This window comes from Oncorhynchus tshawytscha, linkage group LG29 (assembly GCF_018296145.1).
Source record: "Oncorhynchus tshawytscha isolate Ot180627B linkage group LG29, Otsh_v2.0, whole genome shotgun sequence".
In the NCBI taxonomy this organism is placed as follows: Eukaryota; Metazoa; Chordata; class Actinopteri; order Salmoniformes; family Salmonidae; genus Oncorhynchus; species Oncorhynchus tshawytscha.
In genome coordinates, this window is record NC_056457.1 from 21631908 (window position 1) to 21659840 (window position 27933).

A 27933-nucleotide genomic window follows, 5' to 3' on the forward strand; every position below is an offset into this window, starting at 1 on the left:
AATTTGATGACAAGGTTCACATTTATCTTTTACAATAAAAGGTACAATTGAGGAATAAAGTTGTGAAGACCTTCATTTCCCATCAGTATAAAACATTGTTTAGATGTTTTCAAGACACAATGCTGTCTAGACGTGTTTGTTGAGGCCTACGTTCTGTTGTTACTGTTCCAATCACATTTTTTGCAACAATATGCTGCAGGGACCACTCAACAATGATCACAAATATGTGATTGTACGCATCAAAGGGTTAAAGGTGTCAGTGTGCAAAAGACAGGCTTTGAGAGAGAGAGCGAGCGAGAGTGGGAGACATTTCAATAGATTCTGTACATAGTGTGTGAGAATGAGGGTGCAAGTGAATGGGGATGTATTAGTTGAACGCATTCATAGATACTGAAAAGAACATGATCATGCCATCTCCAAGCACATGCTTGTGAATACAGTATGCTCAGTTGCAAAGTATAAACGGACCTCAAAGGTTAGGCTGAATCCAAAAACAGGCCAAAGTCAGAGTAAAAGAGTTGGAATTTGGAGAGATTGTCTGCACAGTACAGAGACGTTCTTCACAGCTTCCATCTCAAACATGTACGACATACTGTAGTCACAAATATTGTCATACTACCCAACTTCCTGAGCAACCCCATCCCATTCTACACATTATGCGTTGAAAAAGGTAGACAAAGCAATAAGACATCATTTGAGCAGACTTCCTGCTCACAGCAATCAACAACGATTACATACAACTGCTGGTTTGTTATGTCGCCACTGCTTTAGGGATGGAAGAAATTAGGAAGAATCAAAAAAGTGCCAGTCCTGGCAAACTTAAATCTGGTTGTCTGATGCTGTCATATTGTTGAGCCTACCTTTAACACAAGCCTCAAGACATCTAAATCATCATGTAGGTTGTATTGGACCACTAAATTAACATGCAGTTTAGGGTTGGGCGGTATCCGGATTTCCATACCTTCACACCGTGCCATCCCAGGATACACGATATTACTGGTAGTGCACACAAGGGGCGCAATTTTTTTTGTACATAAAATCCCAAAACATCACTTACCAGATTGCTAACAAAATGCTAACAAGTACTAAGGAATCACCATAGCGGATACTAAGTAAATGCTAAAGAGTGCATGCAAACTTTTACTACCAAGACAGACAACACAACTCATATAGTAAGGCAAGTATATTACAACGCAGTTTGCAGCTAGCACAAACCATATATTAGACAGTAGGGATCTTAATCCAGGAGGGGCTCGTCTCTGCTGCTGTTACCAAGAAGCTTGACCGTGCATGCTAACATTAGCCACTTAGCTAACGTTAGCAAAACCCAGCTGGAGATCATTTATTTGGCACATCTTAGATAGTTAACTCAGTACACTAAAAACTATAAACGTAAAATTCAACAATCAAGGATTTGACTGAGTTACAGTTCATATAAGGAAATCAGTCAATTGAAATAAATGAATTAGGCCCTAATGTATGGATGTCACATGACTGGGAATTCAGACGTGCATCTGTTGGTCAGACACCTTTTTTCCCCCTTTTTTTTTTAAGGTAGGGGCGTGAATTAGAAAACAAGTCAGTATCTGATGTGGCCACCATTTGCCTCATGAAGTGCGACATCTCCTTCACAAAGAGTTCAGGCTGTTGATTGTGGCCTGTGGAATGTTGATCTACTCTTCAATGGCTGTGCAAATTTGCTGGATATTGGTGGGAACTGGAATACGCTGTCTGTCTCTGTGTGTGTGTGTGTGTGTGTGTGTGTGTATGTGTATGTGTATGTGTATATATATATATATATATATAAAAATGTTTTATTGACGTTATTGGAAAATCAGAGCGTATTTCCTAATACCCCGGGATACCGTATATTAGGTATAACACCCAACCCTAATGTAAATATTAGGTATAACACCCAACCCTAATGTAAGTCATATTCGACCACTCAACAGTAGGTCAGAACAGTCTACGGAGCGATTGACTAAGAACATTGGAGCATGAGGGATAGTTTGAGTGGGTTTTCCTTTTAAGTATTTAATATTGTGTGGAGGAAGAAGATTAAGCATCTTCCTAGATCTTCCTAATCTTGCAGCAATATTAACCATCTGTGTACCAGTACGACCAGCTATCCTCTTACGACAGCCAAGTTCTCCCCCTAATACACATCTATAGGCCTAACTTCATTTTAAAGTCTCTCTTATTGCAATGAAACTGCAACATACGCCTAAACACAACAAAATTCAAAGTACACATGGCCAAAAGTATGTGGACACCTGCTCGTCAAACATCTCAATCAAAATAATGGTCATTAATATGAAGTTGGCTCCCCCTCTGCTGCTATAACAGCCTCCAATCTTCTGGGAAGGCTTTCCACTGGAATTGGAACATTGCTTTGGGGACTTGCTTCCATTCAGCCACAAGAGCATTAATGAGGTCAGGCACTGATGTTGGGCGATTAGGCCTGGTTTGCAGTCAGCGTTCCAATTCATCCCAAGGTGTTCGATGGGGTTGAGGTCAGGGCTTTGTGCAGGCCAATCAAGTTCTTCCACACCGATCTCGTCAAACCATTTCTGTCTGGACCTTGCTTTGTGCACGGGGGCATTGTCATGCTGGAACAGGAAAGAGGCTTCCCCAAACTGTTGCCACAGATTAGTCCGTCGGACTGCTAGATGGTGAAGCGTGATTCATCACTCCAGAGAACGTGTATCAAGTGCTCCAGAGTCCAATGGCGGCAAGCTTTACACCACTCCAGTCGACCCTTGGCACTGCGAAAGGTGATCTTAGGCTTGTGTGTGGCTGCTCTGCCATGGAAACCCATGAAGCTCCCGACGAACAGTTCTTGTGCCGAAGTTCCAAACGGTCTCTGGAAGCAACTCTGTAGTGACTGTTGAAATTGAAGACAGGCAATTTTACGCACTTCAGCACTCAGTCTCGCTCTGTGAGCTTGTGGCCTACCACTTCGCAGCTGAGCAGTTGTTGCTCCTAGACGTTTCCACTTCACAGCTCTAGCAGGGCAGAAATTTTAGAAACTGACTTGTTGGAAAGATGGCATCATATGTTGGTGCCACGTTGAAAGTCACTGAGCTCTTCAGTAAGGACATTCTACTGCCAATGTTTGTCTATGGAGATTCCATGGCGGTGTGCTCGATTTGATACCCGTCAGCAACCGGTGTAGCTGAAATAGCGAAATCCACTAATTTGAAGGGGTGTCCACATACTTTTGACGGATAAAGTATTCAGACCCCTTGACTTTTAACATTGTTAATTTATTGTTAAAATAAATTACTGCCTTATTTTAAATTGATTAATTTGTTTCCCCCCCAATCTACATACAATACCCCATAATGACCAAGCAAAAACAGGCTTTTAGAAATGTTTGAACATTTATTCAAAAATAAAAACTGAAATATCACATTTACATAAGTTTTCAGACCCTTTACTCAGTACTTTGTTGAAACACATTTGGCAGCGTTTACAGCCTAGAGTCTTCCTGGATATGACGCTACAAGCTTGGCACACCTGTATTTGTGGAGTTTCTCCCATTCTTCTCTGCATATCCTCTCAAGCTCTGTCAGTTTGGATGGGGAACATTGCTGCACAGCTATTTTCAGGTCTCTCCAGAGATGTTTGATTTTGTTCAAGTCCGGGCTCTGGCTGGGCCACTCAAGGACATTCAGAAACTTGTCCCGAAGCCACTCCTGCGTTGTCTTGGCTTTGTGCTTAGGGTCGTTGTCTTGTTGGAAGGTGAATGTTTTCCCCAGTCTTTCCCTTGAACCTGACTAGTCTCTCAATCCCCGCCACTGAAAATCAACCCCACAGCATGATACTGCCACCAGCACCCACAGCCAAGACAACGCAGGAGTGGCTTCGGGACAAGTCTCTGAATGTTCTTGAATGCCCCAGCCAGAGGCCAGACTTGAAACCGATTGAACATCTCTCGAGAGCCCTAAAAATGTCTGTGCAGCGGCACTCCCATCTGTGACCGACTGGCTCAAAATAGGTCTTTTGTAGCAAAAATCTGTAATGTTTTTTATTTTTTATTATTATTATTATATATATATATTTTTTTTTACATAGGATAAAAGTAGAAACTCAGAGCTACAAATTGGTATATAATACACTGTATTTTTGAGGAACAATAGGAAAGTAATTCTGTCTTGAAAGTTAATACCTTGTAAACTCACTTTTGAGTAAATGGCTTTTGATTGTTTTGGTACCTAGTGAAGAGCTATTATTTGTCTAAACCCATTCAGCATCGTTCACACCATCTTAAGGTTTAGCCCCATCCATCTCGTTTTGCTCTCGGAGCATTCAGAGTGCACACCTGACACTGGCTGATGATTTGTTTACCTCTGGATAACATGAAAACAGCCTAACCAGCTCTGCCGGCAACAATTTCATTACGCTTGCCGACATTTACTGGCACCAGCCATATTCAACGGATGTTGTGCGTTCATAAATTCATCAGTTATTCTGCGCTCTGGCATACTCAGACTGAATTTACGAACGCACCCGAAATGTTTACTTGCATTGTGGAGTCTTCTTTTAAGATATGTTGCAAGCTAGCTAGGTAAACAATGTGTACGGTCATAGTCATCAAGTAACGTTAGCTAGCGAGCCAGCCAGTTAGTTGAACAACAATGAACATAGTGCCAAATCATATTGTTACTACCCTGCATGAATCTGCTGGGAGTTAACCAACCAGGTTCAATGTTAGCTAGCTAACATCAGGCTCTAACTAGCCAAGCAAACGGCTCTGAGATAAGAATAATAACAACATGCACGTAACGTTAGCTAGGGAGCAAGCCAGCTAAAGTTAGCTTGCTAGCTAACAGTACACTTTAGCTTAAGACATGTAGCTAGCTAGGTAAACAACTTGTAATACCATACAAGTCACGTAACGTTAGCTCAAGAGCCAGCCAGCTAACGTTAGCTAGTTAAACAACAATGAACATAGTGCCAACTCATGACGTTACTAGGCCTTGCATGAATCTGCAGGTAGTGGTAGCTAACCAACATTAGGCTCTAACTTGCAAAGCAAATGGTTCTTGAGATACAAATAATAACATCATACACGTAATGTTAACTAGCGAGCCAGCCAACATTAGGCTCTAACTAGCTAAGCAAACGGCTCTGGGATACAAATAATATCATACACGTAACTTTAGCTAGGAAACCACTTTGTCAAAATTAGAAAAGTGTAATATCTGAATGTAATCATCATACATCATTCATTTGGCAGACCTAACTTGATTGACCCTCTTTCTATTCTATGAGAGGCCTAGTCTATGAGAGGCCTAATCATATTTGTATGAATATTCTGGTAACGCCTATGCTATAGAGATGCATTCAGGTAATGAACTCATTATGCATCAACATTTTAAATTGATTACAATTATTTTATTGTCAATCATTATTGAATTTGTTAGACTATACAATTAAGTAGATTAATGAACTGATAATACATTCATACATGACCTTTTCTCCAATCATTTTTGAATGTGATATAATGAAATATTCTATCATACATCCTATGTGAATAATGTTCATTAAAGTTAATAATCTGAAAATCAGGCTGAAATGTAATATTTCTCCTATTGTTCATGTCTATATAGCCTAGGACAATGTGGTAAAGTACTGTTCCTTATCCACTTAATGCATGTGTATGATATTTCTGATCCTCGCCCCTACCATTTTTTAAAGGTATTTGATACCAACAGATGTTAACAGATGTTAATATCTGTATTCCCAGTCATGTGAAATCCATCGATTAGAGCCCTTTAAATTCATTTAAATTGACTGATTTCCTTATATGAACTGTTTAGATTTCTGTTCAGTATAGTTGTTGCATGTTGCGTTTAGATTTCTGTTCAGTATAGTTGTTGCATGTTGCGTTTAGATTTTTGTTCAGTATAGTTGTTGCACCTTTAGATCTCCTTTCAACTGGATATTTTCAACCATTTTTACAATGGTGTTTTCTTGCAAATTACACACACAAAAATTCACCCCCTTTTTTCTCCCCAATTTTGTGGTATCCAATTGGTAGTAGTTACTGGCTTGTCTCATCGCTGCAACTCCCGTACGGACTCGGGAGAGGCAAAGGTCGAGAGCCATGCGTCCTCCGAAACACAACCCAACCAAGCCGCACTGTTCTTGACACAATGGTGCCTCCAACCCGGAAGCCAGCTGCACCAATGTGTCGGAGGAAACACCGTACTACACCTTGCGACAGTGTCAGCATGCACTGCGCCCGGCCCGCCACAGGACTCGCTAGTGCACAATGAGAAAAGGATATCCCTGCCAGCCAAACCCTCTCTAACCCGGACGACGCTGGGCCAATTGTGCGCCACCCCATGGGCCTCCCGGTCGCGGCCGGCTGCGACGGCCTGGACCCAAACCCTCTTGGTAGCCTCGTCAGGCCAACTGGTTGTACGAATTTGGGATCTTTCGTCCCATAACTGTCCCAGAATCAATTTGGAATAGGCTATTTCTGTCGCACACAGAACGACAAGCTGACCAATAGAATAGGTTAATTAAAAAAAATACTATGGGGGAATAGTAGATTGACATAAACTGAGGAAAAGTGAAGGAATTTGGTAAGGACACATGCCATTGCATCCTCGAGTTCCTTGTTCTGTTAAGATTAATTTCCATAATCTAAATTGTGCTTTCTGTCATTCTGAACTCTGTGGGTGGACGCCCTAGTCAGGTTACAAATGCTTATGGTCCGGTAAATATCTCAAATAAATTGCTGCCGGTCAAATGTCCAACTCCACATTTTCCGAACGGAAACCCGAACGCACGCACACACTCAAAAGCTCAGTAGAACTCACACAGACAGGCAAGCAAGCAAGCACACACTACACATAGGAAATCCCAGCTGATCCTAGCGATGAAAGCAAACCCTGCAAATGATCCTGTACTGGAAACAGTAATCCTCCTGAGATAAGAGGGAAAAAAACTCAAAGAGAAAGTATGGACTACACAAACACAAGTGCTACACACACACACCTGCGAAATCTACTATTAAAATAAGTATTGCACATGTTCGCCCAAAGTCGAAACAAGGTGACATCTTTTATATGCGAGTACTTGCAGATGCATCCTAAACATTTTTTTATATCATATCCAAAACAAATCCATGTATAAAACAAACATTGACCTCTATACTTAAAAATAAATAAATGAAAAGTTAAACATCATTCAAGGCTTTCCAGTTCTGAGTCAAAAGCTGACTATTGGGCTTAGATATACCGAGAAGCCAAGTTGAATTTCCCCTTCTGACAGCTTTGGCTGGCCTTAAAAAGAGGTGTCCTCCCTCTTCCCTCAGCTTGGTGGAAATGGGTTTGTGTCATGCTTCATGCCTCAATGAGTTCTTATACGAATTAAAACACCTCCAAAAGACTCCTTTATATGGTGTCCCCCCTCCTCTACCCAGCATCAAACCCTTGGCACAGACCTCAGCCCTCGCTACTCCCTCCCCAAAGGCTCTTATACTCTTATACTCAGCTATGTGTACGAGAGAGTGATAGAGAAAGAAAGAGGAAGAGAGAAGACAAAGAGAGCAAGAGAAGGAGAGAGGGGGAGGGAAAAAAGAGATAGCAAAAGAGAGCAAGGAAGAGCGAGATAGTGAGCAAAAGAGCAAGAAAGAAAGCAAGAGAGGGAGAGAGAAAGCAGCCAGAGCCTCTCAACATTAATTAAAACACACTCCACACTGGCACTAAACTGAGCAACAAGAGGGAATGGGAAAGGAGAGAATATAATTACAGAGAGAGAGGATACGAGCTGTGGATCAGCCAGAGGACCACAACTCCCACCACAGCAGAGCAGTCTTTGGATAGAGCTACAGACATAGTTGAACAGCTACAGAAAGTCCCGAAGAACTACAGACCTGCTAGAATAGCTACAGACCTGCTAGAAGAACTAAAAGGTTTGTTATAATGGCTACAAACGTGCTTGAAGAACGAAATACCTGCGAGATGAACTAAAGGTTTGTTATAATGGCTACAGACCTACTAGAACTACATACCTGCTAGAATAACTACAGACCCGCTAGAATAGCTACAGACCCGCTAGAATAGCTACACACCTGCTAGAATAGCTACAAACCTGCTTGAAGAACGAAATACCTGCGAGATGAACTAAAGGTTTGTTATAATGGCTACAGACCTACTAGAACTACATACCTGCTAGAATAACTACAGACCCGCAAGAATAGCTACAGACCCGCTAGAATAGCTACACACCTGCTAGAAGAATGAAATACCTGCTAGAAGAACTAAAAGGTTTGTTATAATGGCTACAGACTAACTAGAACTACAGTTGAGGTCAGAAGTTTACATGCACCTTAGCCAAATACCATTAAACTAAGTATTTCCACAATTCCTGACATTTAATCCTTGTAAAAATGCCCTGTCTTAGGTCAGTTAGGAGCACCACTTTACTTAAAGATGTTAGAAATGTTAGAATAATAGTAGAGAGAATGATGATTTTTTTTTTCTCATCACATTCCCAGTTGGTCAGAAGTTCACATACACTCAATTAGTATTTGGTAGCATTGCCTTCAAATTGTTTAACTTGGGTCAAATGTTTCAGGTAGCCTTCCACAAGCTTCCCACAATAAGTTGGGTGAATTTTGGCCCATTCCTCCTGACAGAGCTGATGTAACGGAGTCAGGTTTGTAGGCCTCCTTGCTCGCACACACTTTTTGTTCTGCCCACAAATGTTCTATAGGATTGATGTCAGGGCTTTGTGATGGCCAATCCAATACCTTGACTTTGTTGTCCTTCCCTCCTCATGATGCCATCTATTTTGTGAAGTGCACCAGTCCCTTCTGCAGCAAAGCACCACCACAACATGATGCTGCAAACCCCATGCATCACGGTTGGGATAGTGTTCTTCAGCTTGCGAGCCTCCACCTTTTTCCTCCAAACATAACGATGGTCATTATGGCCAAACAGTTCTATTTTTGTTTCATCAGACCAGAGGACATTTCTCCAAAAAGTACGATCTTTGGCCTCCCGGGTGGCACAGTGGACTAGGGCACTGCATCGCAGCGCCAGCTGTGCCACCAGAGACTCTGGGTTCGCGCCCAGGCTCTGTCGGAGCCGGTCGCGACTGGGAGGTCCGTGGGGCGACGCACGATTGGCCTAGCGTTGTCCGGGTTAGGGAGGGTTTGGCCAGTAAGGATATCCTGGTCTCATCGCGCACCAGTGACTCCTGTGGCTGGCCGGGCACAGTGCACGCTAACCAAGGTCGCCAGGTGCACAGTGTTTCCTCCGACACATTGGTGTGGCTGGCTTCCGGGTTGGATGCGCGCTGTGTTAAGAAGCAGTTGGGTTGGTTGGGTTGTGTTTCGGAGGACTCATGGCTTTCGACCTTCGCCTCTCCCGAGCCCGTACGGGAGTGGTAGAGATGAGACAAGATAGTAATTACTAACAATTGGATACCACAAAATTGGGGAGAGAAGGGGGTAAAATAAAAAAATTGAAAAAATACAAATTGAAAAAAGTACGATCTTTGTTGCAAACAGTAGTCTGGCTTTTTTTAATGGCAGTTTTGGAGCAGTGGCTTCTTCCTTACTGAGCGGCCTTTCAGGTTATGTCGATATAGGACTCGTTTTACTGTGGGTATAGATACTTTGTACCTGCTTCCTCCAGCATCTTCACAAGGTCCTTTGCTGTTGTTCTGGGATTGATTTGCACCGTTCGCACAAAAGTACGTTCATCTCTAGGAGACAGAATGCGGCACAGTTCTGAGCGGTGTGAAGGCTGAGTCACATGGTGTTGCATACTATTTTTTGTACAGATGAACGTGGTACCTTCAGGAGTTTGGAAATTGCTCCCAAGGATGAACCAGACTTGTGGAGGTCTACAATTTGTTTTCTGAGGTCTTGGCTAATTTATTTTGATTTTCCCATGATGTCAAGCAAAGAGGCACTGAGTTTGAAGGTAGGCCTTGAAATACATCCACAGGTACACCTCCAATTGTCCAATTGACTCAAATGATGTCAATTAGCCTATCAGAAACTTCTAAAGCCATGACATCACTTTCTGGTATTTTCCAAGCTGTTTAAAGGCAGTCAACTTAGTGTATGTAAACTTCTGACCCACTGAAACTGTGACACAGTGAATTATACGTGAAATAATCTGTCTGTAAACAATTGTTGGAAAAATTACTTGTGTAATCACAAAGTAGGTATCCTAACCGACTTGCCAAAACTATAGTTTGTTAACAAGACATTTGTGGAGTGGTTGAAAAACGAGTTTTAATGACTCCAACCTACGTGTATGTAAACTTCCGACTTCAATTGTACATACCTGCTAGAAGAACTAAAGGTTTGTTATAATGGCTACAGACCTGCTAGAAGAGCTACAGGCCAGCTAGAAGAACTACAGGCCAGCTAGAAGAACTACAGGACTGCTAGAAGAACTACAGGCCTGCTAGAAGAACTACAGGCCTGCTAGAAGAACTACAGGCCTGCTAGAAGAACTACAGGCCTGCTAGAAGAACTACAGGCCTGCTAGAAGAACTACAGACCTGCTAGAAGAACTACAGGCCTGCTAGAAGAACTACAGGCCTGCTAGAAGAACTACAGGCCTGCTAGAAGAACTAAAGGTTTGTTATAATGGCTACAGACTTACTAGAACACCTACAGACCAGCTAGAATAGCTACATACCTGCTAGAAGAACTACAGACTAGTGGAGCTTCCAATCCAGTTTTGGGAAAGAAACCTTCCAGTAAAAAACGAGAGAAACAAATAGATGAAAAGCCTTACCTGCTTCACCCTTGGTCTCCCAGGGGAGAACTTCCTCTTGGAGATGGCAGGCTTCCCCATGCCAATCTTGGGAGTTAGGGGGAAAAAGGTTGTGGTGGTGGGAGGCACACAAGCACTATATCCAGAATGAGGTTGTGTCTGTGGTGGAGCAGCCTGGGCCTGGATTTGGACCTGAACCCAAGGAGGACTGGACTCCCTGGGAAAGGACTCTGTAGGGAAGAGGGGCTGGATTGGCATGAGCGAGAGCTCAGGGGACATTTCAGGGGAAACCTTTGGGGCTTTGTCCTCTCCCCTCGGTGAGCTGAAGTCCGAGAGGCTGCGGTTGCTGGCGGGCATGATATCCATTTCTTCTGTAGTATCCATGTCTACGGGGCTCTCCATTTCAGGAAGTTCAGCCATGGGACTAAGCTCATTTTCTCTGATTGTGTCCTCTGCAATGGGCAATATATTTGGAAGCAACACTTCCCCCTCATCCAAAACAATTGGAGGCAACTCCTCATCCTCCAACCCCTGCAACTTCTTCTCAACCTCCTTTTCTGCAACTGCATCCTGCACCTCCTGCATGGGTTCCATAACATTCTGCTCAACAGTAGTCTCCATTGCAGCCAATTCCAAAGGCTTCGTTTCTACAGGTGCTACTTCCATAGGCTCCTCCTCCTCCACAGGAGCCTCTTCAGTAGTCTCCTCCAAAAGCTCATGAGATATTTCTTTGGTGGGCGTGGCTAAAGTAGTTTTTGAGTCCTCCGATTTAGTCTCCTCCCCCTCTACATCGCAGGGCAAAGCATCCTCGGGCGCCGCACCTTTTTCCGTTTGTAAAGACTCTGATATTTCCAGTTCCTGTTGGAAATCGTCCACGGGTGAGGCGGGACTCTGGGAGGCGAGCGGTGACACGTCCGCTAGAGTTCCAGACCTCTGGGGAGACTCCCGGCCCTCCGTCAGGGTAACGGTCACCTGAATCTCCTGCGCCAGTTCAACACCTGGAACAGAGAAAGCCAATCAAATAAGAGCATAACCTTGTTTGTTTTTTATCATGCTTTATTGAATGGATGTTGTGCTGAACTTTTTCCAAAGTCACACCTAAAGCAAGTGGAGAGTTAGTGGTTGAGGGAAGTTATACTTAGACATTGTGATTTTAAAGCATACACAAGTGCACCAAAACATCAGGAACACCTGCTCTTTCCATGACAAACTGACCAGGTGAATCATGGTGAAAGCTATGAAATGTTATTGATGTCACTTGTTAAAATGACTTCAATCAGTGTAGATGAAGGGGAGGAGACAGGTAAAATAATTATTTTTAAGCCTTGAGGCAATTGAGATGAATGGCACATGGATTGTGTATATGTGCCATTCAGAGGGTGAATGGGCAAGACAAAATGGGGTATGGTTGTAGGTGCCAGGCGCACCGGTTTGAGTGTGTCAAGAACTGCAAATCTGCAGAGTTTTTCACACTAAGCAGTTTCCCATGTGTATCAAGAATGGTCCACCACCCAAAGGACATCTAGCCAATTTGCCTGTGGGAAGCATTGGGGTGAACACGGGCCGGCATCCCTGTGGAACACTTTCGACACCTTGTAGAGTGCACGAAGGTGTTCCTAATATTTTGTACACTCAGTGTCGAATGGTTTTCTATACTGTACCTGATGGAGACACTTTAGGCTCCTCCAGCCGAGGGCCTGGACGCGCCTCCTCCTCCTCCAGCCGAGGGCCTGGACGCGCCTCCACCTCCTCCAGCCGAGGGCCTGGACGCGCCTCCACCTCCTCCAGCCGAGGGCCTGGACGCGCCTCCACCTCCTCCAGCCGAGGGCCTGGACGCGCCTCCACCTCCTCCAGCCGAGGGCCACGCGCCTCCACCTCCTCCAGCCGAGGGCCTGGACGCGCCTCCACCTCCTCCAGCCGAGGGCCTGGACGCGCCTCCTCCTCCTCCAGCCGAGGGCCTGGACGCGCCTCCACCTCCTCCAGCCGAGGGCCTGGACGCGCCTCCACCTCCTCCAGCCGAGGGCCTGGACGCGCCTCCACCTCCTCCAGCCGAGGGCCTGGACGCGCCTCCACCTCCTCCAGCCGAGGGCCTGGACGCGCCTCCACCTCCTCCAGCCGAGGGCCTGACGCGCCTCCACCTCCTCCAGCCGAGGGCCTGGACGCGCCTCCACCTCCTCCAGCCGAGGGCCTGGACGCGCCTCCTCCTCCAGCCGAGGGCCTCCCTCCTCCCCAGGGCCTGGACGCGCCTCCTCCTCCTCCAGCCGAGGGCCTGGACGCGCCTCCTCCTCCTCCAGCCGAGGGCCTGGACGCGCCTCCTCCTCCTCCAGCCGAGGGCCTGGACGCGCCTCCTCCTCCTCCAGCCGAGGGCCTGGACGCGCCTCCTCCTCCTCCAGCCGAGGGCCTGGACGCGCCTCCTCCTCCTCCAGCCGAGGCGCCTGGGCCTCCAGCCGAGGGACGAGCCTCCTCCTCCTCCAGCCGAGGGCCTGGACGAGCCTCCTCCTCCTCCAGCCGAGGGCCTGGACGAGCCTCCTCCTCCTCCAGCCGAGGGCCTGGACGCGCTCCTCCTCCTCCAGCCGAGGGCCTGGACGCGCCGCCTCCTCCTCCTCCAGCCGAGGGCCTGGACGCGCCGCCTCCTCCTCCTCCAGCCGAGGGCCTGGACGCGCCTCCTCCTCCTCCAGGGACACCTCCTCCTCCAGGGACACCTCCTCCTCCAGGGACACCTCCTCCTCCAGGGACACCTCCTCCTCCAGGGACACCTCCTCCTCCACCACAGCCATAAAGACATCTAGAAGACAGGAAATAACAACTAAGTCACAATTTGATTGAGAGCTCTGCTTCTCTCAAAACTAGGCTTCCATCCAAATGTCACTGAAAATAACTGAAAAATCTGTTATGAGAGTAAAATTTGGTCCTATTGAAAATCTGGCCATGAGACAAAGGAATAGATGAGAATAGACAATGGGAAATTGAGTCCCCACTCAACAATTCACAGCCTTTCCAATTAGGCTCTAATCTCAAGTTAATTAGGGAACATCTTCCTCCAAGGTACTGCAACTCCCCGCCCTCCCCATCCCAAAGCCCAAACCCCAGCTGGTTCAATAACTCAATACTTAGTGTTCCCTCTATAAACATTGCCTAATTTAATTGACAATTTTCAGTTTGATCCAAGTCCTCCCCGATGACAGTCATGCAATACTTCTCCACATTGCATCATGATTATAGCAGTGATACAGGACTACATTCTAGTATTTACATGGACTCCATCAACTATAGGAAGACTTGGTAATTGTTTAATAAGGAAGGGATGTGTGAAATGAGACATTAACATGATAAGCTTCATTTCAAGACTCTAAGACTCACTGCATCTACTATCTAGGTCTACATCAATGCAAAAAAGACTACTGGGGTAAAGTGCCCATCAGTTTCTTTCCATTTTCCGAAACAATCTAGTTCATTTCCCCTGCAACGACCTTTCACTCTCAACTCTCCATTTCTGTCTCTTCTCCTTCCATCTTCACCCCCTCTCCCCCCTCTGCTCTCCTCCTCGCATTGGAGGAGCAGAAGCACATGCAGTAAAACCCAAAGAGGGAGGAGTCACCATGACAACCCCCGTTTACTCTTGTTAGAACACCAAGGCGATGTTTTCAGGCAGAAAATAAAAATCCCAGCGAATCAGGTGAGAGAGAGATGAGAGGAGTTTGAACAATCCCACTGTGTTTGGCCTGCAATGAAAGTCTTAGGCTTTGCAATGCGGCTTTGCATGGCACCCCCACAACAGTACGGTGCAGATAAACTCCCATGTCAAAACAGAGCTCAAGATTTCTTTGAAAGCAAACTAAATAGGGTTTACAGTGAAATGGATGGGGGGGACAGAACACAGGAGGAGAGTCATGGAATTCAAAGTTAAATCATCTGTACCTGAGGCCTCAGAGGACCCACCTGGTACTCTAGCACTACCACACCTCAATGGGAGGTTTAGATAGGCGCTGTTCTACAGCAACATTCCCTCTAAGCTGCATGCAGGCGCGCAGCTCCCTGGGAGTGCTGCGCTGAGGAAATATCAACCCGCGCTGAGAAGCAATAGACTAAACTTCACTCAACTTTCTAGAGTTTTCTCCCTTAGTTAACACTATCAACGATTCCCTTAACTGTGGGATTTGTGATCGAACCAACGCATTAGCCATGTTCAATGGAACATACCGAAACAAAACAAACCATACAAGACTTAGTATGCCAAACTAACTATGCAAGAGATTTTGTTGTAGGCAGAACGCATCTAAGTTGGATTCCATTGCATGGACAGGCACGACTCAGGCCCGTACAAAGACTGGTGCACCATAACCAACAAGAGCTACAGTGGGCCTATATGCAAATAGACCATTGCCATATATGGATCTGTGCCATCGACTTTGAACTGGACTGTGTTTACAGCATTAGTGGTGCGAGTAAATGCGCTTGTTTTGAGAACAAAGCCAGAGCTACATGTAGCCATGTGTGCACATTTGTTCATATCCTTTGCTATTTAGTGAGTTATTAGTCCAGTTAAAGATAATTTGTAGTCAGCAAAGGGGGAGTGCTCTTGTGAGTCAGGCAAAGAGCTTTTTTTGTCTTAAAGGGGCAGTCTTGTATTTTAAGACAGGCTTGAATAAGCTAAGTAGCCAATAGGCCTAGGGTAGCATGATGTGTTATTCTCTGTAATAATGGTATGGGAATAATGATGCATTGTATTTGGTAAAGTGGTTTCTTGCATCAAATGCCACATTTTCAGTCACATCCTTGTCTGAAGGACAAGTGGATAAACAGGTTCATGACAAGTAAGGCTGTTACAGTGACCGTATTACCACCACACCGGCGGTCTCGAGTCATGAAGGCAGTCAAATTCCATGTGTCTGTTTAGTCACTGTAATTAGGCTTCTCCAAGCTCTGATGCTGCTGATGGTCATTAGCAGCCTACCAAACTTGCTAACTGCCTGGTACTCAGCAGTCGATTGTTCCTCTAACCACTCTTGACATCACTGCAAATGTAAATCAAAAATCGAATTAAACACTTCATGAGAGCCAAAGAGCTCATGTTGCGCATTATTTCTATAGGCTATGCAATTGCGTGAGAAAACAGAGTGATGGCCTCTTAAAAAGAGGATCCAGCAGATTTCTATAGGCTAGGCCTACTATATTTATTTTTCAGGGCCTGGACGCGCCTCCTCCTCCTCCAGCCGAGGGCCTGGACGCGCCTCCTCCTCCTCCAGATCGCTGATCTTCAAAACAGGCGTACAGCCTACCTGGCTGGAATGAAAATGAACCATGGGAAAAGCGTCCTCCATTCGCTATTTAAGTGCATAGATGAGAGTTGGGTAGGTTACTTTCTAAATGTAATCCGTTACAGTTACCTGTCCAAAATTGTAATCAGTAAAGTAACTTTGGGATTAACCAAACTCTGCAATGTAATCAGATTACATTCCGTTACTTTTAGATTACTTTTCCCTTAAGAGGCATTAGAAGAAGACAAAAATGTATGTTACCAATTGAACATCTATTGCAGGATAAATCAATGTTAAAGTTTACATAGCTAAAGTTTACATTACATCCATTCATGGATGTAAATGGGTTGGTTATGTAGGCTTTATGGGTTGGTTATGTAGGCTTCTTCTACATATAATACGATTAAATTATATCTTTACATTAACAACCGATGTCCATCAGAATACCAGTCATTCCAATGAACTTGACCTTCAAGAATAGGACTTGGAAATATGAACGTATAGATTAGCCAAATTGTTTTACCTGAGCATAACCGCAAAACTAAGGACTGATTAGCCAGCCCTACTCTGTTGTTAATGGTTTTGTTGTCATGAGGACTGATTGGGCTCATTGATTCAAGATGAAAAATAAATGCTGCGCTCATGGAATGGCACGCTTTCAGCACAACTGAAAAGTGCTATTTACATGTGAAAATTAATAACATATGCTGCATTCACTATAGGCCTATTGTTAACCTTTTTGTTGGTGACACATTGATATCTTGAAAATATTAAGATGTTTAAAAGGCAAATCTACAGATGAAACAACAAAACGGGCACCCCGCCTCTGTTTTGGTAAAACGCTGAGGGATGGGCATGGAGAAATGTAACCATGCTCAGATTAAGACAGAGCTATGGATGCAAGGACTGACAATCCATTACATAAAAGTATTGTTTTAACTATGTTATGAGGCTATACAATGTTTTAAAAAACATTGGAGAAAAACAAGCTTATATTTTGTGTCCTCATGGAATGTGACCGTTGAACTAAGCTCACGAGGCATTTAGACATTAATGCTTCAAGAATCAATGGATAGATATATGTATAAGTCAAAAAATGGATGTACAGTTGAAGTCGGAAGTGTACATACACCTTAGCCAAATACATTTAAACTCAGTTGTTCACAATTTCTGACATTTAATCCTAGTAAAAATTCCCTGTCTTAGGTCAGTTAGGATCACCACTTTATTTTAAGAATATGAAATGTCAGAATAATAGTAGAGAGAATGATATAATTCAGCTTTTATTTCTTTCATCACATTCCCAGTGGGTCAGAAGTTTACATACACTCAATTAGTTTTTGGTAGCATTTCCATTAAAAACTGTTTAACTTGGGTCAAACGTTTCGGGTAGCCTTCCACAAGCTACATAATAAGTTGAGCAAATTTTGGCCCATTCCTCCTGACAGAGCTGGTGTAACTGAGTCAGGTTTGTAGGCCTCCTTGCTCGCACATGCTTTTTCATTTCTGCCCATAAATGTTCTGTAGGATTGAGGTCAGGGCTTTGTGTTGGCCACTCCAATACCTTGACTTTGTTGTCCTTAAGCCATTTTCCCACAACTTTGGAAGCATGCTTCGGGTCATTGTCCATTTGGAAGACCCATTTGCGACCAAGCTTTAACTTCCTGACTGATGTCTTGAGATGTTGCTTCAATATATCCACATCATTTTCTTTCCTCATGATGCCATTTATTTTGTGCACCAATCCCTTCTGCAGCAAAGCACCCCCACAACATGATGCTGCCACCCCCGTGCTTCACAGTTGGGATGGTGTTCTTCAGCTTGCAAGCATCCCCTTTTCCTCCAAACATAACGATGGTCATTATGGCCAAACAGTTCTATTTTTGCTTCATCAGACCAGAGGATATTTCTCCAAAAAGTATGATCTTTGTCCCCATGTGCAGTTGCAAACCATAGTCTGGCTTTTTTTATGGCGGTTTTAGAGTAGTGGCTTCTTCCTTGCTGAGCGGCCTTCCAGGTTGTCATTACAGGACTCGTTTAACTGTGGATATAGATACTTTTGTACCGGTTTCCTCCAGCATCTTCACAAGGTCCTTTGCCGTTGTTCTGGGATTGACTTACACTTTTCGCACCAAAGTACATTCATCTCTAGGAGACAGAACACGTCTCCTTCCCAAACAGTATGATGGCTGCGTGGTCCCATGGTGTTTGTACTTGTGTACTATTGTTTGTACAGTTGAACGTGGTATCTTCAGGCGTTTGGAAATTGCTCCCAAGGATGAACCAGACTTCGGATGGCGGCAGCAGTCGCACCACTGGAAGACATAGCTTGGACTGTAGTCTACAAAAGCCTATTCCTAAATCTTTTCCAGCGATCCATCAAACACATTTGATGTGTCATCATAGTGGTCTCTGACTCCCGCCTTTTTTCAATGCCGATTTTTTTTTCCTGCTGCCCGTTTCGAGACAGGGGCATGAAGGGTCCATTCTAAAGTAAAACACATTTCACACATATATTATTTAGTTGGATATAGGGGGCACTATTTTAATTTTTGGATGAAAAACATTCCCGTTTTAAACAAGATATTTTGTCACGAAAAGATGCTCGACTATGCATATAATTGACAGCTTTGGAAAGAAAACACTGACGTTTCCAAAACTGCAAAGATATTGTCTGTGAGTGCCACAGAGCTGATGTTACAGGCGAAACCCAGATAAAAATCCAATCAGGAAGTGCCACATTTTTTGAAACCGCCTCATGCCAATGACTCCTTATATGGCTGTGAATGAGCTACGAATGAGCTTACGTTTTCCACGCATTCCCAAGGTGTCTACAGCATTGTGACGTCTTTTTAGGCATTTCCATTGGAGAATAGCTGTAAGGGACCATATTTGGCGAGTGGCCACATGGTGTCTTCCCGGAGAAAATCTCAAGTAAAATACTGAGGTAGCCATTTTTCCAATCACGTCTTATGAGAAAACAATTACCTCGACAGATATATTATCGAATATATATGTTAAAAACACCTTGAGGATGGATCCTAAACAACGTTTGCTATGTTTCTGTCGATATTATGGAGCAAATTTTGAAAAAAGTTTGCCGTTATAGTTGAAGTATTTTTCGGTCGATTTCTCAGTCAAAACTGATGAACAAACGGGACCTTTTTCGCCGACAAAAATATTCTTTTTGGAAAAAAGGAACATTTGCTATCTAACTAGGAGTCTCCTGAGTGAAAGCATCTGAAGTTCTTAAAAGGTAAATGATTTAAATTTGGTTGCCTTTCTTATTTTCGTGAAAATGTTGCCTGCTGCCAGCAGAGCCTAGCATAGCATTATGCCATGATGAACTTACACAAATGCTTGTCTAGCGTTGGCTGTAACGCATATTTTGAAAATCTGAGATGACAGTGTTGTTAACAAAAGGCTAAGCATTGTGTTTGAATATATTTATTTCATTTGCGATTTTCATGAATAGGAAAAGTTGCGTTATGGTAATGCGCTTGAGGCTATGATTACACTCCCGGATACGGGATTGCTAGTTGCAAGAAGTTTTAAGACAAGATTATATCAAGTATAGTGTGATGGTGACAATATTATCACTTGTGAATGGTTTGTATCATAACTAAAGTCAACAAATAACTTCTTAAAATGAAGCACATTAATCCACTTTACAACAGGTGCAGAGCCCAACTAGCATACACTCAGCGCGTGAGTTAAGTTTGGGGAAGATCATTTTTCACCATAAAAATGCACCTTCATAATAAAAGCATTACATGCACAATCACATTTGTGTTTACTTTTAAGAACTGTGTTTTCCTGCTAAAGGAACATTTGTGCATATGGCCTACTGCCGTGTTTGCATTGCTGTGCTTTTTATGTTAAGAAATAGCCTAATAGTTTATCAACATTTTAAGCTAAACGCTCTCATCTGTTGCGTAAGGCTCATTGCTTAAAACAGGATTTTTGATGCTAGTGGTTATATTAAATTGGGATCTATCGCATCCCACAACTGTCCCAGACTATGATTGGAATATTTATTTCTCACACAGAATGTCAACTTTTGTACTGTGGGGGATAGTAACAGTGGCTTGTAGGCTATGCGTGGAAGCCAGGAGATGTGTTTATGTTCATTAACGGTCAATTACCATGAGACCAGCAGTTATTTGCTTGAATCACCGGCTGACAAAATGTCATGACCGCCACAGCCCTAATGTCAAGCCCTGCATGTTTTTTTTCCAAACGCCTCATGGAATGTTTGACTATTTCCATGTTAAAATGTTATAGGATGCATTTTCTCCATAGTTTTTGATGGTAGACCACTCTGGTAGGCCTACATTATGATCAAATAGCCGACTTGACCGCTGTTAAAACTAACTTAGTGGGTACAGCCTCAGTGCTCACAGTAAACGGAAGTTGCACAGAATTTTCACAATGTTCAATTTTGCGCTCAGCAGACCTGATATTTTGCTCAGTGACCAAAAAAATGAGACATTGCATAAACATGCCTGAAAATTTTGCTGTGACACCTCAAATTTTTATTTACGAGCAAACGTATCTACCAGGAAAATTAATGATTCTATCTTTACCATCTCAAATATTTTTCATTGTGCCCCTAAATGTCTGTGTGTGAGCCAACATTTTTCAACTTAGGCGCTCCTTGTAAAAAAGGAAAACTCATCAGTTCATAGGTTTACTGGTAAAATGCACGACAGGGAACTTCAAAATTCAAAATTCAGGTGGTAGAGAAACCAAAAAAGGTTGGGAACCACTATTGTAGAGGCAGAAAGATGTGTGTGTGTGTGTGTGTGTGTGTGTGTGTGTGTGTGTGTGTGTGTGTGTGAGAGAAAGGGGGGTGAGATGGAAAAAGCGAGGGTGAAAGCAAGAGGACAGACAGAGGGGGGAGAGATGGAGAAATTGCCTTTTTATCCACTAGTGGTAAATACACCAGCATCTCTCCATCTCCGTCTCTTTGCTGCTACCACCATCTACGCTCGGCTAACACAGACGGAAGAAGAGGGCAACGAGTACAGAGCATCCCATTGGCTGAGCCCGGGGAGTTATTTTTAACTTGTGGCAGAACCGCCACTGTCTCCTGAGATGTTCCCCCCCCCCAAGAGAGCCGTAAATCTCAGCACCATCAGAGAGCACAGACAGGCATAAGACTGGATTCCCTTCACACTTCCATTCTCATTTATCTGATAATGCTGTCAGGCTGTGTTTTCAGAGAAAAAGTGAAGAATGTTGGTTCAATGTGGGACTGCCCATATGGAAATCTATACATGTATGATTGTAAGTTGCCTTGTTTAAAAGCATCTGCTAAATGGCATATATTATTTTATACTGAACAAAAATATAAAATGCAACAATATCAAACATTTTACCGAGTTACAGTTCAAATAAGGAAATCAGTCAATTTAAATAAATTCATTAGGATCTATGGATATCACATGACTTTGCAGGGGCGCAGCCATGGGTGGGCTTGGGAGCCAGGTCCAGCCAATCAGAATTTGTTTTCTCACACAAAAGGGCTTTATTACAGACAGAAATACTCCTCAGTTTCATTTGCTGTTTGGGTGGCTGTTCTCAGACGATCCCGCAGATAAAGACGCCTGAAGTGGAGGTCCTGGGCTGGCGTGGTTATATGTGGTCTGTTATTGTAAGGCAGGTTGGACGTACTGCCAAATTCTCTAAAATGACGTTGGAGGCAGCTTATGGTAGAGACAACTCTGGCTGGACATTCCTGCAGTTAGCATGTCAATTGCCCACACCCTCAAAACTTGAGACATCTGTGGCATTGTGTTGTGTGTCAAAACTGCACATTTTAGAGTAGTCTTTTACGATAGCAATAACACACTATGGAGGTTTGTGGTATATGGCCAACATACCACGGCTAAGGGCTGTACCCAGGCACTCCGCATTGCTTCATGCATAAGAACAGCCCTTAGCCATGGTATATTGGCTATATATTACACTCCCTCAGGTGTTGTTGCTTAATTATAGAATACAAATCTACACTTCATGACCAAAAGTATGTGGACACCTGCACGTCAAACATCTTCTAAAAAAATAAATGGGCATTAATATGGGGTTGGTCCCCTCTTTGCTGCTATAACAGCCTCCACTCCTCTTGGAAGGCTTTCCACTAGATGTTGGAACATTGCTGAGGAGACTTGATTCCATTCAGCCACAAGATGAGGTCGGGCAATGATGTTGGGCGATTCGGCCTGGCTCGCAGTCGGCATTCCAACTCATTCCAAATGTGTTCGATAGGGTTGAGGTCAGAGCTCTGTGTGCAGGCCAGTCAGGTTCTTCCAAACTGATCTCGACAAACTGTATCTGTATGGACCTCGCTTTGTGCACGAGGGCACTGTCATGCTGAAACAGGAAAGGGCATTCCCCAAACTGTTGCCACAACGTTGGAAGCACAGAATCATCTAGACTGTAATTGTATGCTGTAGCATTAAGATTTCCAATCACTGGCACTAAGGGGCCTAGCCCTAACCATGAAAAACAGCCCCAGACCAATACTCCTCCACCAAACTTTCCAGTTGGCACTATGCATCCAGGCAGGTAGCATTCTCATGGCATTCACCAAACCCAAATTCATCAGTCCATCAGACTGACAGATGGTGAAGCATGATTCATCACTCCAGAGAACATGTTTCCACTGCTCCAGAGTCCAATTGCGCATGGTGAACTTAGGCTTGTGTGCGGCCGCTCGGTCATGGCAACCCATTTCATGAAGCTCCCAACGAACGCTACAGGTCTTGTGCTGACGTTGCTTCCAGAGGCAGTTTGGAACTCAGTAGTGAGTGTTGCAAACGAGGACAGAGGATTTTTACACGCTACACCCTTCAGCACTCCCATTCTGTGACCTTGTGGCCTACAACTTTACGGCAGAGCCGTTGTTGCTCCTACAAGCTTCCACTTCACAATAACAGCAGTTGACCGGGGCAGCATTAGCTGGGCAGACATTTGACAAATTGTCTTGTTGGAAAGGTGGCATCCTATGACGGTGCCACGTTGAAAGTCACTCAGCTCTTCAGTGAGGCCATTCTACTGCCAATGTTTGACTATGGAGATTGCATGGCTGTGTACTCGATTTTATACTTTATATAAAATCTGGACCCCTACAAATCAGCCGGGCTAGACAATCTGAAATTGTTGCAACCCCTATTACTAGCCTGTTCAACCTCTCTATCGTATCGTCTGAGATTCCCAAAGATTGGAAAGTTGCCGTGGTCATTCCCTCTTCAAAGTGGGTGACACTATAGATCCAAACTGCTACAGACCTATATCTATCCTACCCTGTCTTTCTTAGGTCTTCGAAAGCCAAGTTAACAAACAGATTACCGGTCATTTCGAATCCTACCGTACCTTCTCCGCTATGCAATCTGGTTTCAGAGCTGGTCATGGGTGTACTTCAGCCACGCTCAAGGTCCTAAACGACATCATCACCGCCATCAATAAGAGACAATACTGTGCAGCTGTATTCATCGACCTGGCCAAGGCTTTCGACTCTGTCAATCACCACATTCTTATTGGCAGACTCGACAGCCTTAGTTTCTCAAATGATTGCCTCGACTAGATTACCAACTACTTCTCTGATAGAGTTCAGTGTGTCAAATCGGGGGGGCCTGTTGTCCGGACCTCTGGCAGTCTTTATGGGGGGTGCCACAGGGTTCAATCCTCGGGCCGACCCTCTTCTCTGTATACATCAATGATGTTGCTCTTGCTGCTGGTGACTCTGGTACACCTCTACACAGACGTCACCATTCTGTATACTTCTGGGCCCTCTTTGGACACTGTGTTAACTAACCTCCAGACGAGCTTCAATGCCATACAACACTCCTTCCGTGGCCTCCAACTGCTCTTAAACTTAAGTAAAACTAAATGCATGCTTTTCAACCGATCACTGCCCGCACCTGCTCGCTCGCCCGCCCAGCATCACTACTCTGGACCGATTTACCGATTTCCGCTTGTTATGAAAACTTGAAATCGTCCCAAATTAATCGGCCATTCCGATTAATTGGTCGACCTCTACTCTGGATGGCTCTGACTTAGAATACGTGGGCAACTACAAATACCTAGGTTAGACCGCAAACTCTCCTTCCAGACTCACATTAAGCATCTCAAATCCAAAATTAAATCTAGAATTGGCTTCCTATATCGCAACAAAGCACACTTCACTCATGCTGCCAAACCTACCCTCGTAAAACTGACCATCCTACCGATCCTAGACTTCGGAGATGACTCTATAAAATAGCCTCCAACATTCTACTCAGCAAACTGGATGTAGTCTATCACAGTGCCATCCGTTTTGTCACCAAAGCCCCATACACTACCCACCATTGCGACCTGTACGCTCTAGTTGGTTGGCCCTCGCTTTATACTCGTCGCCAAACCCACTGGCTACAGGTTATCTACAAGTCTCTGCTAGGTAAAGCAGCACCTTATGTCAGCTCACTGGTCACCATAGCAGCACCCACTTGTAGCCAGCGCTACAGCAGGTAGATCTCACTGGTCACCCCAAAGCCAATTCCTCCTTTGGTCATCTTTCCTTCTAGTTCTCTGCTGCTACTGACTGGAAAGAACTCCAAAAATCTCTGAAGCTGGAGACTCATCTCTCCCTCACTAGCTTTAAGCACCAGCTGTCAGAGCAGCTCACAGATCACTGCACCTGTGCATAGCCCATCCATCTACCTACCTCATCCCGAAACTGTATTTATTTATTTATCTTGCTCCTTTGCACCCCAGTATCTCTACTTGCACATTCATCTTCTGCACATGTACCATTCCATTGTTTAATTGCTATATTGTAATTACTTCGCCACCACAGCCTATTTATTGCCTTAACTCCCTTATCTTACCTAATTTACACTCACTGTATATATAAAACATTTATTTTTTATTCTACTGTATTATTGACTATGTTTTGTTTATTCCATGTGTAACTCTGTGTTGTTGTATGTGTCGAATTGCTTTGCTTTATCTTGGCCAGGTCACAGTTGCAAATGAGAACTTGTTCTCAACTAGCCTACCTGGTTAAATAAAGGTGGCGCAGTGGTCTAGGGCACTGCATTGCAGTGCTAGCTGTGCCACCAGAGACTCTGGGTTCGCGTCCAGGCTCTGGGTTCGCGCGGCCGGCTGCGACCAGGAGGGTCCGTGGGGCGACGCACAATAGGCCTAGCGTCGTCCAGGTTGGGGAGGGTTTGGCCGGTAGGGATATCCTTGTTGCTTCGCGCACCAGCGACTCCTGTGGCGGGCAGGGCGCAGTAACCAGGTCGCCAGGTGCACGGTGTTTCCTCCGACACATTGGTGCGGCTGGCTTCCGGGTTGGATGCTCGCTGTGTTAAAGAAGCAGTGCGGCTTGGTTGGGTTGTGTTTCGGAGGACGCATGGCTTTCGACCTTAGTCTCTCCCGAGCCCGTACGGGAGTTGTAGCGATGAGACAAGATAGTAGTTACTAACAATTGGATACCACAAAATTGGGGAGAAAAGGGGGTAAACATTTTATTAAATAAAAATAAAGGTGAAATTTTTTTTTACTTTTTTTTTACACCTGTCAGCAAATGGTGTGGCTGAAATTTAAAAAATTCCACCAATTTGAAGGGGTGTCCACATACTACTATATAGACTAAACGATCTATCGACCATCTATCTATACTAGCCGTGTCTCATTGCTGCTTTGATCATATGGTTGACAGTGACACGTTGTGTTCTTTATTTACAATCAAGTTTCACCTTTGGTAAGAGTTTGTAGGAATGTAACTTTAAATACTCGACCTCTCATACAAGTCAATAGTGCTGCATTGTATTTCTGGTAGCTGCAGATGGGGACTAGGGGTCGACCGAATAATCAGAATGGCCGATTAATTAGGGCCGATTTCAAGTTGTTTTCATAACAATCGGAAATCTGTATTTTTGGACGGCGATTTTGCCGTTTTTTTTTTATACCTTTATTTAACTAGGCAAGTCAGTTAAGAACACATTCTTATTTTCAATGATGGCCTAGGAACAAACGGTGCGTTAACTGCCTCGTTCAGGGGCAAATGACAGATTTTCACCTTGTCAGTTTGGGTGAACCAATCTTACAACTTTACAGTTAACTAGTCCAACGTAATAATGACCTGCCTCTTGTTGTACTCCACAAGGAGACTGCCTGTTACGCGAATACAGTAAGCCAAGGTAAGTTGCTAGCTAGCATTAAACTTGTCTTATAAAAAACAATCAATCATAATCTCTAGTTAACTACACATGGTTGATGATATTATTAGATATTATCTAGCGTGTCATGCGTTGCGTATAATCTGACTGAACATACAAGTATCTAAGTATCTGACTGAGCGGTGTAGGCAGAAGCAGGCACATAAACATTCATTCAAACAGCACTTTTGTGCGTTTTGCCAGCAGCTCTTCGTTGTGTGTCAAGCATTGCGCTGTTTATGACTTCAAGCATATCAACTCCCGAGATGAGGCTGGTGTAACCGAAGTGAAATGGCTGGCTAGTTAGCGTGCGCTAATAGCATTTCAAACGTCACTCGCTCGCTCTGAGCCTTGGAGTGGTTGTTTCCCTTGCTCTGCATGGGTAACTCTGCTTCGAGGGTGGCTGTTGTCATTGTGTTCCTGGTTCGAGCCCAAGGAGGAGCGAGGAAAGGGACGGAAGCTATACTGTTACACTGGCAATACTAAAGTGCCTATAAGAACATCCAATAGTCAAAGGCTAATGAAATACAAATGGTATAGAGAGAAATAGTCCTATAATTCCTACAACCTAAAACGTCTTATCTAGGAATATTGAAGACTCGTGTTAAAAGGAACCACCAGCTTTCATATGTTCTCATGTTCTGAGCAAGGAACTTAAACGTTAGCTTTCTTACATGACAAATATTGCACTTTTACTTTCTTCTCCAACACTTTGTTTTTGCATTATTTAAACCAAATTGAACATGTTTAATTATTTATTTGAGGCTAAATTGATTTTATTGATGTATTATATTAAGTTAAAATAAGTGTTCATTCAGTATTGTTGTAATTGTCATTATTACAAATAAAAAATAAACATCGGCCGATTAATCAGTATCAGCTTTTTTGGTCCTCCATTAATCGGTATCGGTTTTGAAAAATCATAATCGGTCGACCTCTAGATGAGACTACCACTAGAATGATGTAGGTAATGTAATACAAAGGGAGTGGTCAGTACTTGGCTCTGTGAAAAGCAGGCGGTGTCCCAAATGGCACCCTTTTTCCTAAATAATAATAATCGTCCCCATGGGCCCTGGTCAAAATTAATGCACTACATAGGGAATAGGGTGCTATTTGGCACACAGCCTGCAATAAAAAGGCCCTTGCTTGAATCACACCCTTGACATTGAGGCAAGAGCTCCCATTGTCTGGAGTGGTAGAGAGAAAAAGAAAGGAAAAAAAAGGTGCTGAAGTTCCAATCACACTGAAACACACACAACAGCATAGCCTCAGCTGCACTGGCTAGATCAAGAGACAGGGCAGATGTAGAAAGCAAGAGAGAAGACCCAGAGAGAGGGAGGGAGAGAAAGTGAGATAGGACGGGTAGAGAAATAATAGAGCCAACAGGATATAAAGTGTGAAAAGGGGGCTTAGTCAAAACTCATCTGACTGAGCGACAGCGCCCCCCCCCCATCTCTTGTCTCCGCCTCTCTAGAACACATCCCCGTCATCACCCAGTCCCAGGCATTCAGCCTATATGTGCCCAAGGAGAGACCTTCCACCTCTTCTCCTATGAGCAGCACAGAAATAGAGGGCAGGGGAGGGGGAATGGGAGGGAGGGAACAAACAAGACAGAGAAATAGGTAAGGCGGACAGTCGTGAGACACAGACCGGTGTGCAATAATCAATCAGAACTGCAGTAGGCCTATATGCAAATATGGATTTGTGCCACTC

At 44.1% G+C, this 27933-nt stretch overlaps 1 protein-coding gene across 1 annotated transcript in view; it reads right to left on the reverse strand.

The window, feature by feature from the left end:
• Positions 1 to 27933, reverse strand: part of LOC112233554 (histone-lysine N-methyltransferase 2C) — a 232636-nt gene that overhangs the window by 106009 nt on the left and 98694 nt on the right. Inside the window, exons 12-14 of the mRNA XM_042308451.1 lie at positions 13493 to 13542; positions 12419 to 13292; positions 10779 to 11755 (exon numbers count right to left, since the gene is read on the reverse strand). Of these exons, the coding sequence (XP_042164385.1) occupies positions 10779 to 11755; positions 12419 to 13292; positions 13493 to 13542 (1901 nt within the window). The remainder of the gene's footprint in view (positions 1 to 10778; positions 11756 to 12418; positions 13293 to 13492; positions 13543 to 27933) is intronic.